Source organism: Suricata suricatta, chromosome 7 (assembly GCF_006229205.1).
Source record: "Suricata suricatta isolate VVHF042 chromosome 7, meerkat_22Aug2017_6uvM2_HiC, whole genome shotgun sequence".
Classification (NCBI taxonomy): Eukaryota; Metazoa; Chordata; class Mammalia; order Carnivora; family Herpestidae; genus Suricata; species Suricata suricatta.
In genome coordinates, this window is record NC_043706.1 from 17647405 (window position 1) to 17665255 (window position 17851).

The window sequence follows — 17851 nt, forward strand, 5'->3', positions numbered from 1 at the left end:
TACAGTAGATGCTGTAGATGCCCCACCCGGATCTCCTGAGACCTGCTCAGGCACCCGTCCTCGGCTTCTGTAAAGTTTATGGCTGCTAATGCTCACAGCGGCCCTCTTTCCTGGACAACTGCATCAGCCAACAAACCCCAGCATTGTTGGGAGGTTACATACCCACCCATCTGCTTTGGGGACAGTCTCTATCCTTGAATGGCTAATACAAAGATATCTTTGTTTCAAGAGGGCAAAACCCTGAAGCAAGGTTTTCATTTCAGAATCTCCCTTCTGCTCTGTGGATCAGGCCAGGGTAGACTTGATCAGAGTTGGTATACTAGGTTGACCCCTCCCGACCCTTACCCTTCACCCACTGAAGATTTTTTTTCATGAAAAACACTGCCTCCGGTACCCACCAGATCCCCTTCCTAGGCTCTGTTTCAAAGGAATCTGAATTAAGGCATATAGAATGAGCTCCTGAAGTAATGCATATTTATACCTTCAAATAAATTATATAATCTGTGGGCACAGAACAAAAAAAATGGAATTTTTAAAATAAAGTAACCTTCCGGAGAATTCTCAAGCTCAAATGCTAAGTTTAAATGTAGGCTAGAGGGGCATCTGGGTGGCTCAGTCAGGTTAACATCTTGACTTCAGCTCAGGTCATGATCTCACAGTTGGTAAGTTCAAGCTCCACATCAGGTTCTGTGCTGACAGCTCAGAGCCTGGAGCCTGCTTCAGATTCTCTGTCTCCCTCTCTCTCTCTTTGCCTCTCCCCCACTCATACTCTGTCTCCCTCTCTCTCTCTTTGCCTCTCCCCCACTCATACTCTGTCTCTGTCGCTCTCTCTCAAAAATAAATAAAAATCTTTTTAAAATTATAAAAAATAAATATATGCCAGAATATTATTAATACATATGATTTTATTTAAATAGAGACACACACACACACATTACATGAGTAGAAGGAAGTACTGAAACAAAACCCATCACAATGTGAGTAGTGGTTTTCTGGTGTTGGCTTTAGACATGATTTAAATTTCTTCTTGAGAACTTTCTATACATTCTTTTTAAATCATTCTTTTTCGTTCTTGGTCGTTTTTTTATTTTGAGAGAGAGCGAGAGCGAGAGAGCGCGCATGCAATTATGGGAGGGGCAGAGAGAGAGAATCCCAAGAAGTCTCTGAGCTGTCAGCCTGGAGCCTGATGCGAACTCACAAACTGTGAGATCATGACCTGAGTTGAAACCAAGAGTGGGACACTTCACCGACTGAACCACTCAGGCGCCCCTAGACATCCTTATTCTGTGCAACAATCAAAATTTCACTGCATACACAGTAAAAAATTATTTCTTAAAGACGCTCCTCTTCTGGAAGGATGGTAACTGATTAAGAGGAAAAACTGTTACAGAGGAAGCCTTGAAATTACAAAACTCATTTATAAAGGTTTTAGTTCCAAGATATAGTTCATTTTAAGTTTAGGGGTATTGCCATACTAATTCATATGACTTAATTAATTCAGAATTTGAGTGCCTTCTGTATGTCAGGCACTGACGTATTTAAATTGTCTGTAGAGCTCCGCTTAGCGATGTCAGTGTAATTAACACGTACGTCAGCTGTGGTAGGGGACATCTCAGAAATAAAACCTAGTTCTGCCTCTGCTGAAATACACCTCCCTGCCCTTAACCTCTTTCTTGTCCACTGTTGCATAGCCCTGCTTTTTGGTGGAAGCAGGGAGACCTAGTTAGGAAGAGGTGAAGTTATAGGATAACAGGGGCCATGTCCAGAGCTACTCCTGTCCCTCCAAAAACTGCCCTTGCAGGCCCGAGAGAAGCTGACTGTGGGTCAGGGCTGTGCTCACACACAGGTGGGGACCCGCCTAGGGCAGGATGTGCAGTGCAGTAGGGCTGGGCTACCTCAAGGAGTCCCCCTGCCTCCCCCTGCCCCCAAACACAAACAGAAGAACTGGGGGCTTTCCTCCTTCATCCAGGTACATGCTTACTGGTAAGGGGTCAGCATCCACAGCTGGCTGCACGGAAGGCTCTGGACGTTCTCTAGGTCAATTGTCATCAACCTTGGCACTCCTGACATTTGAATCCGATCCTCTTTGTTGTGGAGGGCCGTCCTGTTGTTACACTCGATGCCGGTAGCACCTCCCACCCCAAGTTGTGACAATAAAAAAATGTTTCCAGAGGGGACAAGTCGCCCCCAGTTGAGAACCTCTAACTGTTGACCATGTCACCAGACAGTCGTGAGGGGTCGCCTCTACTCCGCCCACCACCTCCATGCAGCAGCAGTGAGTGGTTGACTGGTTAAAATTCAGTGATCACTTTTTATTATTCTTATATTTTCTTCCCATAAATATCTTCTTTTTGCCCCTATGGTGCTGAATACACTCTAACTCAATTGCATTTGTCGTTTTTCTTCGAATTTTTTTATTGCTGGTAGGTATGTAGTTATCCTTCGGCTAAGAGTAGGCCTGAGTTTTGTATAATGTGATTGTTCATTGTTGAAAATGAACTACAGAGACAGTTTTCTTAACTCATTTCCTAATGCCTTTGGAACACGATCAGTATCTAGCATTTCGGTTTGAGTTAATCACATCAAACTTAGCCAGTGTTTATAAGGTAGATTTTGTTTTCATACAGAATCTTTCAATACAATGGTTGCTTTGCCTGGATGTTAAAATTACACGAGTTTGACATGCTTCCTACTATGTTATACTTTGCTTTTTAAATGAAATTTATCTCCTAAATCATTATTTCCCAGTCCTCTTTTTGAAGGTGCCACATAAGTGGAAACCCAGAGGCTTTCTAAATCTAGGCTAGTGCTATATGCTGAGCTGGCCGCCAATCAGTAGTTAATGTGCAATACTGTTAGTTGAGACCATTTTCCATTTCTTATTTCCATTCTTTTTCTAGGCACTGAAACACCCATATTTTCAAGTTGGTCAAGTATTAGGTCCCTCCTCACATCATCTGGAATTGAAACCATCTTTAAATAGCAAGCAGGTGCAGCCACCAGAATCGAAGCCGTCCATGGTTGATCTAGAGCCTAAGCCTCTGCCGGACATAAATGATCAGACTGTCAGACAGCCCCCGATGAAAAATAGCCACCAGCCACTGCAGTCCATCCAGCTGCTGCAGAACACAGGTGTCCCGCCAGCGCCAAGGCAGCAGAATCAGCAGAAACAGCCGCAGATGCTATTTCCAAGCATCGTCAAAAACATGCCAGCCGTAAGTAGCCTGTGATGACACTCTAGGTGCAAGAGTTTGATTCAGTTAGGGTTTTGTTTTCTAGGCATCCCTAAAAATGCTGGGCAAGATGTTCGGGGCACCTGGGTGGCTCAGTTGGTTAAGCGTCTGGCTTCAGCTCAGGTCATGGTCTTGTGGTTCTTCAGTTCGAGCCCCGTGTTGCTCTGAGCTGTCAGCACAGAACCTGCTTCGGATCCTCTGTCTCCCTGTCTCTCTGCCCCTCCCCTGCTCGCTCTCTCTCTCTCTCTCTCTCTCTCTCAAAAGTAAACATTAAAAAATCTAAGATGTAGAATATGATTCTATGTTGAAGTCTCGGCTTCCTCTGGCAGGGGCTTAGCATGAGATAACTTAAAAGTCTAATATGGTTTATGAAAAGAAAAACTAGCCAAACTAGCATAATAAGGTTTTGATGCTAGACTTTCTTTGTTACTTAGATACAGAAGAACTGAAAGCATAATAGAATATGGGACTCAGGAGAGCTGACCCTAATCTTCAGGACTTTAACAGTAATTTTATACTGTTTTTAAATGCTAATGAACATGAACAGAATTTTTTTTTAAAGGGTCAGGCAGTATATAAAAACTTCCTCTTTCTCCTTCTGTTGTTTGGTTCAGGGAGCTTTCCACGTGCCATATTAGCTGTCTCCTCAAGGTCTTTACTCCCAAATGCACTGCATTATGGGCATTTCAGGACAGAGAGATCTCAAACAATCCTGTCTAATTCCTTATCCATTCCTGCCATCCTTATATAAGCAAGCCCTGCTCGCAAAGCCCTAATCGTATTCTAACATACAATTACTTACTTGTATCTTATGTGCATTGTTTACTATCTGGCTCCTCCTACTAGAATGTAAGCTTCATGAGGTCAGGGGTGTTTGTCTATTTTGTTTATCAGTACAGGCCCCAAACCCAGAATTGTGCCTGGCATATGGTAAATTCTCAACACATATCTGTTCAAATATAAATATTCATTCAAGTATCTGCTGATGAATGAAAAATTGTCCACATTATTTCTGAGTCAGTCCCAGGGTGCTGAGGAGTCCACATCATCTTTGGAGCATTTCTGATTATTAGAAAGTGCTTCCTTATACTGAGCTAGACTCTGGTCAGTCTTCTTTAGCTTTTAATAAAAGCTCATCACTCTTTGAGAAAGGCAGCCATTCAGATATTTGAAACTAGCCCTTATATTGCCTGCCCTTTTCTCCGGGAGAAATATCCCTGGTTCCCTCACGTGCTCCGCACATGGCATCATCCTCCAATGACTCAGTGATCCTTGGTTCCTGTGTAGGAAGGAGCTGCTGGGTCACCCCCATCCTGCTTCCCCATAAGAGTGAGGCTGCCAGGACCAGAGGGGGGCAGCAGGCCGGGAGTAAAAGCCATGGTGAATCACCTCCAACATCCAGAACCATCGGTCCACTCATGCTACCAAAGATTACATTTTTGTGGGGTTTTTTTGTTTTTTTTCTTGGAAGGCACATCAAATGTTGACTCATACTGAGAGGAAAATAAAAGAAATTAATATTTACTGAGTATTTACTAAGTGCCACGCACTATGCGCATCCCTTGTATGCACTAAGTTAAAGTACCCAATACCTTAGCCCTACATTTTTAGATAGCTAATAGGTTTCAGAGTTGGGACTAAGTATTCTGTCAGCTAAAATTCCTAAATCTGTTTTTTTTTTTTTTTAATGTTTTGTTTATTTTTGAGAGGGAGACAGGGTGAGCAGGGGAGGATCAGAGAGGGAGGGAGACACAGAATCTGAAGCAGGCTCCAGGCTCTGAGCTGTCAGCACAGAGCCCGACGCGGGGCTCAAACCCACAAACCACGAGATCATGACTTGAGCTGAAGCTGGACACTCAACCAACCGAGCCACCCAGCACCCTGTATTTGTGTTTTACAAGCGCTTCTGCAAAATCACACACTCTCTACTTCTTGCTTGTTGTGTATTTGATCTCTGGGATTCAAAAGACTGCAAGACCTTTCCTTTTACCTCCCAAATTTCTAAAGTATTCTGTCTCCTCAGTTTAGCCATTTTGCCCAGCTCTGCGATGGTTTGGCTGTTCATTTGCTTTTTGTCTCCTTGTCACTCTCATGATGAGCAGAATGGCAGTGAGCCCTTGGGCAGCGCACGAGAACTTTCTTCTAGACGGACCCTGACCCATTAGCAGGACTCTTGGTCAGACCACCAAACTATGTATTTAGTCTGCTTGGGCTGTTATATCAAAATTCCATAGACTGGGTAGCTTTAAGCCAGGAATTCATTTTATCACAGTGCTGGATGCTGGGAAGTCCAATATCAGAGTGTTAGCCAGTTTAATTCCTATTGAGGGCCTTCCTCCTGGTTTGTGGATGTCACCGTCTTGCTTTGTCCTCGTATGGCAGAGAGAGACAGCAAGCTCTCTGGAGTCTTCCATAAGGGCACTAACCCCCAGTTACCTCCCAAAGGCCGCTTGTCCAAGTACCATCACATTAGATGTGGGGTATAAAGTGGGGGGGGGGTCGGCAGTAGTGGCCCTGCTTTGTGGTCCTCTTGTTGCTTCACTGATAGCATCAAAGACCCTGTCACCCACTTTGTTGAAGGCCACATAGACGACATACATTGTTTGCTTTTTATAAAAAATGGTGGCCTGTATGATCTACCACTCCTTTCCCTCAGGGCTCAAAACTTTCCCCTCTAATAACTGATTTTAGACTCTTTGCCCTCATCCTATACCAATTATATTAGAGTGGAGTTTACAAAACTCCACCTTCTGCTTTATAAAAATTATGTACATATGCCCCTTTTCAGTCTTCTCAGGCACATTACCTGATATTACTGACACTGTTCAGAAGCCTACAGCCTCAGCGCCCTAAAAATCAATTCAACCAAAATGAGAGTCTCAAACTCAGCTAAGTATAACCTTTCTTTTCTGGGACCTTACAGCTTTTTATTCTTAGTCTAGAGCTCACTCTCCCTGGCAAAGAAAACAACAGTATAACAGAAGTTGGCAAATATCCATTTTTGTCATCAGCGTCCACTGTGACATCACGGGCTCCAAGCAATAGTGTGTCCATTCTTTAAACCTCTTCTTGCTCCAACAATAACTGTGTTTGCTGATCTGGCTTCCAAATTCCCTAATTTCCAGTTGCCTTTTGGATTTCTTAGTTTACAAGCCCCAAAACCACCCCAAATAAATTTGAAGAAAACCACTGTCTGATCCAAGCCAAGTCTTTTTCCTCGTTCTTTATTTTTGTTCATAGAGCCACCATCCTGAAATGATCCCTGCATTTCCTTCTCTGCATCCATTAGGCTTACACTCAGTGACTTAGGACGGAAACCTGACCTTTGAGGCTCCAACAGTAACGGGTTGTTTTCCCACAGGACAAGCAGTCAGCGGTGGGCCAGACCTGGGCTGGGGCAGCATGTGGAAGGAACCAGAATACTTTTGCCTTCCTATTCTACCACCTTAGCAGGCGGCTTTCCTTCCTATGGCCACAAGATGGCCACTGCTCCTTTGGGATTGCATCTGCATTCTAGAAGAGGGAACAGTGATGGGGTGTCTGGGCGGCTCAGTAGGTTAAGCGTCCGACTTTGGCTCAGGTCATGATCTCACAGTTCATGAGTTCAAGCCCCATGTCAGGCTCTGTACTGACAGCTCAGAACCTGGAGACTGCTTCGGATCTGTGTCTCCCTCTCTCTCTCTGTCCCCTCCCTGCATGTGTGCACTCTCTTTCAAAAATAAATACACACTAAAAAAAAAACCAAACACTGGCATGTCATGCCAGCTCCCCAGAAGTCCCTCCAGTAGACTCCCACTGACAACTCATTGGCTAGAGTGTGTCACGTGACTACATATAGCCGCAAGGGCAGCTGGGACTTCAGATACGTAAGCAGTCATATTGCTGCATTGGGAGCTGCCACACGCTTCTCTCATCTCTGTTCAGGTGGATGCAACATCCAGGCCTTTCATTCCTTGTTAGGAGCAAATGTGTTCTTTCCCGAGCATTCCAACCCGCAGGAATCTGCTGCCCCTGCCACCACATGCCAGTGTGACTGCAAAGCCTCCTTGTCTGAAGGGCCTGGCCTTCTGGATGCTGCCTTTGTCTCATCACTTTTTAGCTTGGAAACATCCAGTGTTCTCCACTACCCACGGGAGAGCACCAGCTCATTAAATAGACACCGGAAGGCCTTCAGACCCCAGCATTGGTCTGTCCTCCCCTCCTCCCAGCACCAACCATCTGCTTTGATAAGCACCAACCACCTTCCCTCCCCAGAACACACTCTGGCGCTTTTCTATTAAAAAGTCATACTCTACGTATTTCCTTTTCCAAACTCTGCAACAGCAACAATAACAGTAATAATAACAACCATACCACTAACTCAGTGATTCTTATTATGTGTTAGGCCGTAACCTGAGGACTTTCAATGCATTTTACTATTCAATTCAGAAACACTAATTAGATAAACACTGTGTATCACCATTTAAGGAGGCGGAAACCAAGGCTTTGAGAAGTTAAGTCACTTGCCCTAAGAGACACAGTCACACATGGCAGTTTTCCAAATTACACAGCAATGAGGAGTCAGTTCTGATCCTTAAGTATTCGAGTCCTCTCCCAACCCAGATTCAGAGATCTCTCCTCCCTCTGAATGCCTATCATATTTTTAGCACGTGCTACCTATTTTTGTTATAACTTTCCAGTGCGTGTGTGTGTCATCTTAACTATGTGAAAGGCCCCTTGAGAACGGGCACTCTTCGTGTAAAGTGGAGTAGCTTGTGCATAAAAGGCATTCAGCAAATGATAAGAGATGATGATGACTGATTTTCCACCACAGAAGCCAAATGGCACACTGGGTCACAAAAGTGCTAGGAGGCGTTGGGGTCAGATGGTGTTCAAGTCTGGAGACAGCTGGGAAGAGTTTGAGGACTATGACCTTGGAGCCTCCCATTCCAAGAAGCCAAGCATGGATGTATTCAAAGACAGGAAAAAAGATTCTCCATTCTGGTAAGATTTCAAATCCCTCAGGAAAATCTGTTTTTATCATGTATCGACTTTGTGTTACTCAGTACATACACATGAATGAAGATAGTAAAGGCAATAAGTAACTTAATACTGTTCTCTTCCACAAACCCCAAATCTCTACACGTACCTCTGGGAAGGTAAGAATCTTGACTTCTCCCAGTGATGGTTCTCAGTATTAATGGCCGAGTGTGGTGTGTGGGTGGGGGGAAGGGTCCCTGTGAAGTGTTTAGCATGCCCTGCTGAAAGACGATGGCCATGATTCCCATCCCAAATCCGCATGCCTGTTTGAAGAAAGCAAAGCACAATCTACCAAGGCAATGGTTTCTTCTGATGGTGTTCAGATTCCCTTATTTGTTTGCTATTCTAAACTTTTTGGATCATTTCCTAAACTTTTTCTGAACGTTTAATATCTCGAGCAGTCCCTTGTCTTTTTCTAAGTCAAGTCATCATTAGTGCACTACTCAACCTTGAAGTGAGGGTGGGTTAAATGTTGTGAACAAAAGTTTGGGAAAATATCGTCTTTTTTTTTTCCTCTTTGGAATAAAAGAAAAGGGAGAAAAAAAATATTGGCAGGAGGCAGGGAATTTTATCTAATCGTTATCTGGCATTCACGTTGAGGTCTACATATCTCCTAAGGTACGTGCAGATTCTGTGAAGGGGACCTATGCTTGGATAATCCTTAGTCAATAGGTTTCTAGATCCTCAAGTTCCATAGGTACTCCTCCCCTAAAATACATGCACTTGAGAATAAACCTGCTTAATCCCCCTCCCACTTTATGGCAGAAAGTCATGCCTCTTAGCATTTTCAAACTTGAGTGCCATCAAGGCTGAATAACCTTTGAGATGCTAAACAAAGGGAGAAGTCAGACCACCAACACCTTCAACTCAGAAGGTGTTGTTGTCCTATAGTATTTCTCTTAAGGGGAAAGTACACATTAGAAATAGGGCATTTTAGCCTAGTGTTGGAAAGCTTGGAGATCCAGAACCACTAAAGCACCAGAACCCAGTGATGCTTGTTTTTTGGGTTTTTTTTTTTTTATGTTTTTATGTTTGAGAGACAGAGAGAGCGCGTGAGCAGGGGAGGGTCAGAGAGAGAGGGAGGCACAGAATCCGAAGCAGGCTCCAGGCTCTGAGCTAGCTGTCAGCACAGAGCCCAATGTGGGGCTTGACCCCACGAACCATGAGATCATGACCTGAGCCGAAGCCAGAAGCCGGACGCTTAACCGACTGAGCCACCCAGGCGCCCAGCTTGTTCTTTTAAGAGTATGAATATCTCCTGGGGGAAAAGTTGTCACTCAGTGTTCTTGGCAGCAAAAAGTCTCTGACAGAAACCGTGTTAAGTCAGGGGGCCCAACCTAGTTTGAAAAGACATGCAGGGGGCGGGTCAGGACATAGTAGCTGCCGTGGACTCACTTTTCACCTCCTGATGCTACCTTCTGTGGACTTTCAAGGCTTACAGAGTCGGTGCCCTCAGCCTCCCACCACTCAGCAGGGGAAAACAAGAGCTTCCCCGCTGCCGTTTCCCTGAAATCGGATTCAGAACTGTCAACTGCTTCCACCGCTAAGCAGTACTACTTGAAGCAATCAAGATACCTTCCAGGTGAGCAGAGAACATACAGTGTTAATGCCAACCAGAGTAGGGGTCAGGCTCAAGTGTCCTGGGGTCTTTGCAGAAAGGGCCCCAGGAAAACAGCCTGGTCAGCCCTTGTACCCAAGTACTTTTCTGGGCCTCCTGCCTCTGTGCAGTCTGTTCAAGAAATGCCTAGCAGCCGAAAATCATGAGAATAGGCTTAAAAAAAAAAAAGTGCCTCTCTCTCCCGCCAAAACTATGCCTTTAGTAAATGCTAAATTTTATTAAAATAATTCTGCACCCCTGCTACACCAGTTTATAAAATGTAGGATTTTACGCTGTTTCCTAAATGATTGGGATTGTGTTTTTGAAAGTTCGTTGTGGGTAGAGCATAGGGGCTCATAGGCCACTGCACATTCTGGAAGGAGAGGGTAATGGCTTGTCCCAGAGCAGTGAACGTGGACACAGGAATGGGTAAAATCTCCATGTACTTCACTGAGGGAAGATAGAACTTGCTGACAGATTGGCATGGGTGACGGTAACTAACGGAGGAATTAGAGGTGGCCCCTGGGTGGGTGATGGCGACTTTACTTGAGAGAAGGGGGATCAGGAAGGGACAGGAGTACGGAAGTAGGGGATCTCGGGAGTTGGGGCTGGGTGTCTACCAGACTATCTAGTAGAAGACTGACTGTATGAATCTGGAGCTTAGGAGAAAGGTCTGGACAGACGGTGGGAAGTTTATGTCATGCCTGCAGGTGGCATTTTCTCCCCAAAACCCACTTTAAAAAGAAAAGTTTAAATTTAATCTAGCCTCAAAGGGAATCCGTTTTTAAGTGGCCATATATCTATACAGATACATCTTTGTCCCAAATGAGGGAAAGATGAAGAGCTGAGAAAAGATGTTTTAGGTGGAGGGAAACACTGGCTTCTCCGACTAGAACAACAGGCTACACATTTGGAGTTTAACAGAACTCAAGGGGGAATGAAGAGAGGTGAGGTGGGGAGAGCTGGCAGGGGTCAGCGAGACAGCACCTTGAGGGCAGGGGAAGGAATTTGGGGTTTGTTCCAGCTCCGAGGGAGGCCTCTGGGGGACCCTTGCGAGGTGAGTGGTGACCGGACATGTGTGTTATGAAGACTGTGTCAAGGGCAGCTCGCTCAGGGCAAGACCAGACACAGGGAGGCCAGCTGGAAGCTGCTGTAGCCCTCCAGGGAGAAGATGGTCATGACCGAGAGGGAGCTGGGCTCCTGACGTATTTTGGAAATGGTCTTGCTGATGGATGCCATAGAAAATAAGGGAAAAGCGAGTTTGTAGCCTGAATCCTAGGTGGACGGTGGAACCATGCTCTGAGATGGGGAAGACTGGAGAGGAACGGGATTGGGTGGCAAAGAGATGGTGAGTCTTGTGCGTGGGCTGCTGTAGTTAGGATGCTTGTGAAACATGCCAGTGTGGAGAGGCCGTGCAGGAGGTGGGGGGGGGGGGGGGGGGCGGGAAGAGCCCGGAACACCGAGGAGGGACCTGGGCCGAAGAGAACGGCGACCCCCAGACTGTGTTTCAGTCCCTGGACTGAACAGGATCACACACAGAGAGACTGTGAGTGGGAACAGTGCTAGTGGTAGAGCAGGAGGAGGAGGGCGCAAGAAAGAGGAAAGGAGGGAGCCACCATGAACAGGTGGTTTGCTGAAGCTGAGATGGGACAGTTCGCCTGGAAGAGCTTGCTGGCCGAGCAGTTAAAAGGAAGGACAGAAATGCCTGATTAAATTGAACAGTGGGGAGGTTCCTGATGACCTCGCTGAGCAGTTTCAGTCTGGAATGGTGAGAGAGAACTTGGCTGGAGTGGGCGGAAAAGTGAAGAGAGCTGAGAAATTAGTGACTGAAAAGGTAGACAACTCTTTGGAGCTGTTGGGCTGGGAAGAGGAGCCGTCCCAGAGCGGGGCTCAGGAAGCGCTCCAATCGTGGTGATGCCACGTCTCTGCAGGTCATATACCTGTGGACAGGAACGACCACTTACAGAGCGGGGAGTGGTCCTGCAGGAGAGGAGGGGAATCGATGAGGGACTGCAGTGCGAGGAAGGTGAGAAAAGATGAGGGAGGCACTTTTGAAAGCAGCGAAGATACTGGCCTTGTAATCTCTATCTAGATACCCGTAGGTTTATACATTGTGGTGTTGATGCCATGAGGAGTCCTGATCCTACTGCAAAAGCAGGGATGTGGCAAAATTCCCAAAACACAGATTGTGGGGGATATTTTTCCCTATTTAAAAATCAATCAATCGTATAGCAAATCGAGATTTTCTTATCTATACAAGGGAGCCCTCTGGTGGTGGGAAAGGCAACTGTAAGTTTTTCTCAGGATAAATGGATCCAAAGCACCCTGTTTTCATAGTTCTGTTCCCTCATGTGGTTTTCTGGGACATATGTCAGGATGTCTGAAACTGGTCTGGTCATTTCCTTTATAACTGGAAAGATCAATAAGATTCTGCAAAATACTGTGGGTCAGAAGCAATGGGTATAATTGAGACAATAAATAGACTGGAAATTAGAACTGCCTGAAATCTAAACTGGAGTCTTCCTGTTCCCCTGTTGGCATTTTTTTGCCTTGAAGATGCCCCTCTCGATCTGGATGAGATCTGAAATTAGAACTGAGCTCAGTTCAGTCACGTGGACAAACATTTACTGAGCACCTATCATGAGCCAGCGATGACTGCAGAGATAGAAACTGAAATAAGCGATGCTTGGTATTTATGATCCACAGTTATTTTTATAATTAAGTATCTACTGGAATAATTAAAAAAAGAATAATATCTTTGGGGGCCCTCTCTCTTTCTCTCTTTAGCCATTAAATCAAGTATAAAATGTCTGCTTAGGCATCAATCTTTAGGTTCACGGGAGCTCTAGAAATGTGCCATGTACTTCCAGGGCAGCAGGACATTATTCTGCAAGACTTGGCAGACCTGTGACACTGGCCTTCAGGGAGAGAGACGCAAGAGTCTTAGTTATGGACCTGCTACTGACCGGCTGTGTACCGGAGCAAGACTTGGAGACTCTGTGTTTTGTTAGTCACAGTGGGCCTGCACTCACTCTCGGCTCGCCTTGAAACCTTAGGTACTTAATTACAGCAAGGTGGTTGCAAACAGAGGGTGCCATGGAAGCACGCAGCACCTCTCAGCGGTGGCCTCCTGCCCTGCCCCCACAACAGCACTCCCTGCAAGGAGCTGATGCCACCTTGCAGGCGGGGAGAGCGGCTCCTTCCACAGCACTTTTGAGACCCTGCTCCTTCTCAAGTCCGTTTATCACTCTGTCCTCCTTTCCACCCTGTGTATTCAATGTCCTGTGTCATTCCTACACTTGCCTTTCCCACTGCATTTTAAATTCTAAACCTGGCACGAAAGTTTCTACATGATTTGACCCCTGCTCCCCTCTCCAGCCTCAATTTGTCCAGCCCCTGTTCCTGCTCTGTCCATGGAATGTCAGGGGGGTTCCTTCCCACCTCGGGGCCCCTGTCTGCACCGTGGCCTCTGCCAGGAACACCGCTCCCACCTGCTCCCACCACCTCCGGGTTCCAAGATTCACATTTTAGCTAAAAATTACTTTTTTTTTTTTTTTAAAGAAGGACTGGTGGAACTTTTAAAGGAAGATTCTTCTGCTGTTTGCCTGCCCTCTCAGCACCAGATTCCCTTAAACGATTTATATGCCGTTATTTACCTATTTGTACCTGCTAATGTTTCCCTTCCCTTAGAGTAGACTGTAGGACCCCAAAGGGTAGAAACTAGTGTGTTTTGGTCACCACTTTTTGTCCACTGCCACATACAATGCCTTGCATGTGACAGGTGCTCAGTATTTGTTCACGGATTTACTTTCCTCTGCGGCAAGGGATGACGGTACATTCATTTCTACCTCTATCTATCAGTGTTTCGTATATAGAAGGTGCCCAGTACAAGCTTGTAAACTAATGCGTAAGTGACTTCACCTTCTAGATTGTGTTAATTTCCAAGAAGTCTGGAAATCTTTAAAAAGACAGAATTAAAGTAACTGTCTTTGCTAATGGATATATTTACTTAAAAAAAAAAACAACTAGGGATGTCACAAGGCTAACTGGATTAACAAAATAATTTAAGTACTCAGGGCCCAGTCTTTGTTGAACTACATTTATGAAAACTGTTCATCTAAGGAGATTATTAGTTCCCCCCCACACACACACTTTCCCTTTTCTTTGGGGGTAAAGGATTTTTTTGTGTTGATTTTTTCATATGTATTATTGCTCTTTTTAGTAAGGGCATCTTTATTATCAGGCAATTGACTATTTAGTTCTATTTGTAGGTCTTTTATCAGAATTCAAAATCCACAAGGAGCGCTATGTGGTAAGAAAGGCAAATTATTTACCTGGAGGAGTGTTTCATTGGAGTGCTGATGCCCGGTAGCTTGGAGGCTGAGTACAGAATAGCCTGGCTCTTTTCTGGCTTCGAAACAAGGGATATTATTATATGTCTCATAAATGTGAAACCTTGCCGAGGAGTTCTCTCTCTTACAAGCAAGAGCTCATCCCGCCTGGAAAGAGTTGTTGCTACGTTAGTGGTAGTTCTTAATGAGGATTTGTCTTGTATTTGCTAAAGAAAACACATAAACAACCCAGAGACTTAGACTGTGTGATGCCTTTACCTTCTCATCAGTTGCATCCAATCTATTTTCAGTGAAAAGAAGTCAGGTTCAGGAAGTTTTCAAATCTCTTAAAAATAAGTTAAAACAGGGGCGCCTGGGTGGCTCAGTCGGTTGTGTCTGACTTAAGCTCAGGTCATGATCTAAAGGTTTGTGAATTCAAGCCCCGCATTGGGCTCAGAGCCTGGAGCCTGCTTCAGATTCTCTGTCTCCCTCTCTCTCTGCCCCTCCCCTGCTCATGCTCTGTCTCTCAATAATAAAAACGTTAAAAAGATTTTTAAAAAAAGTTAAAACACCACCCTTTGACCACTAGTACCAAAGTCTAAAGTTGACTCCACATCACAGACTTCAGAAAATAATAGTTTAGATTTTATTATTGTCTAATATGCAAATAAGGCTCACAGATCTTTACACATCTACAAGCAATCTCTCAGTTCTCCTGGCTACACTCAGTGGTCCTCAAGGTCTGGTGCACAGACATATAATTTTAAATACATACTTAAAACAAGTCAATTTGAGGAAAATTTTTGTACTACCTCAATTTTTATGAGACAGTTAGCCAGAAATGCCCAATGTTTAGTGACTATTACTTGTATTGTATATATGTGCTGCTTAAGCAAGCACTATTACTTGTATTATAGAAAATACTTTGTGTTTACAAAACACACTGTGAGGATTCCGCATTATTGGAAGTATTCCAGGTTAAAGCAAGTATCTGCTACATTGGAACATAAGTTTATTTCCACTCTCCTCCAAGTTGCTGCTCATCTTCATTTGAATGTATTATGTACTTTTCCGTCAAGTTAATGATCACACCCTAACCTTTGAAACGACTATTTTGTTCTTCTAAGGTGTAAATCCCAAGAATGTGTCCTTGGTGACCAGTGGAAAGGATACTAACCCATATACTTGGAGTAATCAGTTATTTCCTAAGTCACTGGGACCCATGGGGGCAGAACTTGCTTTCAAAAGGAGTAATGCAGGTAAAGCAAAAATACATTTAAAGTTTACATTTACATGGTTTTCCTTCTGCAGATTTTTACTTTTACTATATGCAGCTGCCTTCTTCCAATGGAGACACCCTTGGGGGCGCCCAGAGTTTCCACACGGGCACTTGAGCCCAGGTGGCTTTAAGGCAGTCTTGTGCCAGATCTCAACGTCCCTACGGATTCTTTCCTAAAATGGATCTCCCTGAGCAGTGCGCCTCTATCCTACCTCACAAAACTAAAGACAAGTTGTTTACTGTGGTGTGTCTCCTTTTTCCCCAAAGTGTAAAAATGTCAACTATACCTGGAGTGCCGATCCAAGAGGCCGTTCCATAAAGTTGGGACCGATGTTGAGAAAGCGAGTGACTGTGGTAACTGGGGAACAGTCCTGCTGAAGCCAAGTGGTTTTCAGTTCCTAACCGTCACAAAACTGAAGAGCCCAACTGAATCACTAGCTGACAGATCATTAAAGTTCATTTTTAAAATCACTCTCTGACTTTGGGTCGAGAACTCCTGATAGAATTCAGACTGTTGTGACAAAGCTGTAATAAAACACCTTTCATTCCCAACCATCTGTTTACGTTAAACAAGGTTTCTCAGTGCTTACGTTCCAAAAAGGAAAAGGACTGGAATTGGTCCTGAAACCTGATTTTAGCAATACGCAATATTCATTTGTGGACACACAGCTCAAGTAAGCTGCCATCTTTCTCACTGAGATGAGAAATAATGCCTTTAATGTTTGGTAATCAAAATTTATACTATTCAGCATTTTTGATTAACTATGTACAATGAATTGTCATAACTATAACTAACCTAATCTAGAAAAAAGTATTTTAACATACTCATGGTTATTAGAAATTTTTTAAAGGTTTCAATATACACTTTTTTTAATGTTTTTTTTAAAATAATAGTTTATTGTCAAATTGGTTTCCATATAACACCCAGTGGTTCTCCCCACAAGTGCCCCCTCCATGACCATCACCCCCTTCTTCCCTCCCCCTCCCCCTTCAGCCCTCTGTTCCTTCTCAGTATTCAATAGCAGGGGAGGGACAGAGAGAGACGCAGACACAGAATCCAAAGCTGGCTCCAGGCTCTGAGCTGTCAGCACTTAAGAAGTCAGATGCTTAACCGAGTGAGCCACCCAGATGCCCCTATTCATAAATACTTTTGAGTGGTCAATGTGAAGAGTTTTAAGCTTAAAATTATATTTTTTAACCTAAAATTATATTTGGCTAAAATTTGGGCTTTGACGTGAATGAAAATAAAATTTTAGAAAGAAATGAGATTAATGTGAAATTTCCAACTGTTAAAAAGGAATATCCGTATCCATATCCTTTGGATATATATATATATCCATATATTTTGTAAGTCAGTACTGATGGGCATAAAATCACCATGGTATTGTGGCACTTGGGTGGTTCAGTCGGTTAAGCGCCTGACTTGGGCCCAGGTCATGATCTCACCGTTCATGAGTTCAAGCCCTACACTGGGCTCTGCTGACAGCTCAGAGCCTGGAGCCTGCTTGAGATTCTGTGTCTCCATCTCTTTCTCTCTGCCCTTCCTCCACTCGCACACTCTCTCTCTCTCAAAAATAAACATTTAAAAAAATTTTCTTTAAATCACCATGGTACTTAGATTCCATTGGTTATAGTTAAAGGAGAGATATAGCTAGAGATTTTAAAAGTGAAACTAAAAAATTTTCTTTTTAAATATCTGTGCCACAAATGACAACTTTTGGAACTATAAAACTTATGCTGAATAATCTTACATATCAGTTTAAAATGTGTGAAGAAGTAAAGAGTTCTTTTTAAAAAATAATAGTTTTTTGGTATTGGACCCAAAAAACACCCGAGGATCACTATGGTAGTCTACTGGGATATTCTGATGTGACATTAACACTGGGCATTTTAAGTGTCAAACACGGAAGCACTATATTTACTTATTTTTGCCAGTATTCTAAAATCATATCCACTGAACCAACTAGTTAAATACAAATGAGTTATGGTTAAATACAACTTTGAGTCCTGGGGAATCTATAATTGGTTGGCATCAAATGACAGCTGTGACCACACACAATAACACTTTCTCATGTTATGGGTTCTTCCTGATCTTTTCATTCATCATCTAATCAATTCATTTTTTTCTCTGCTTTCCCTAAAACATTCTCATTATTCATTCTTTCTTTCTACCTGCCTTCTCTTCAGAGGAAAGCATAATTAAACCAATTGAAAAACTATCATGCAATGAAAGTTTTCCTGAAAAATTAGAGGACCCACAAGGTAATTTCTGGGCATTCTAGATGATTACAACTGGTTCTTTGAATAGCTTGTCCAATGTTCTTTTCCACATTTGCTCTGAATCCTGTCATACAAGGCCACTAGGAAGGCCACGGTTACCTGCTCAGAAGTC

The 17851-nt window shown here is 43.9% G+C and overlaps 1 protein-coding gene and 1 long non-coding RNA gene across 9 annotated transcripts in view; one reads left to right on the top strand and one right to left on the bottom strand.

Moving 5' to 3' along the window:
• LOC115295596 overlaps positions 1 to 14554 on the bottom strand; it is a 35177-nt gene extending 20623 nt beyond the window's left edge. The window contains exon 1 of the long non-coding RNA XR_003910487.1: positions 14184 to 14554. This is a non-coding gene — a long non-coding RNA (uncharacterized LOC115295596). The remainder of the gene's footprint in view (positions 1 to 14183) is intronic.
• Positions 1 to 17851, top strand: part of MAK (male germ cell associated kinase) — a 53170-nt gene that overhangs the window by 27675 nt on the left and 7644 nt on the right. For 4 of the 8 annotated variants that reach the window (XM_029943619.1, XM_029943623.1, XM_029943620.1 and 1 more), the window contains exons 9-12: positions 2901 to 3215; positions 8047 to 8216; positions 9686 to 9834; positions 15308 to 15439. In XM_029943619.1, the coding sequence (XP_029799479.1) occupies positions 2901 to 3215; positions 8047 to 8216; positions 9686 to 9834; positions 15308 to 15439 (766 nt within the window). Of the gene's footprint in view, positions 1 to 2900; positions 3216 to 8046; positions 8217 to 9685; positions 9835 to 15307; positions 15440 to 15491; positions 15703 to 15726; positions 16012 to 17646; positions 17722 to 17851 lie in introns of those variants that run through there. The other 4 variants (XM_029943627.1, XM_029943625.1, XM_029943626.1 and 1 more) reach the window with 4 other exon arrangements.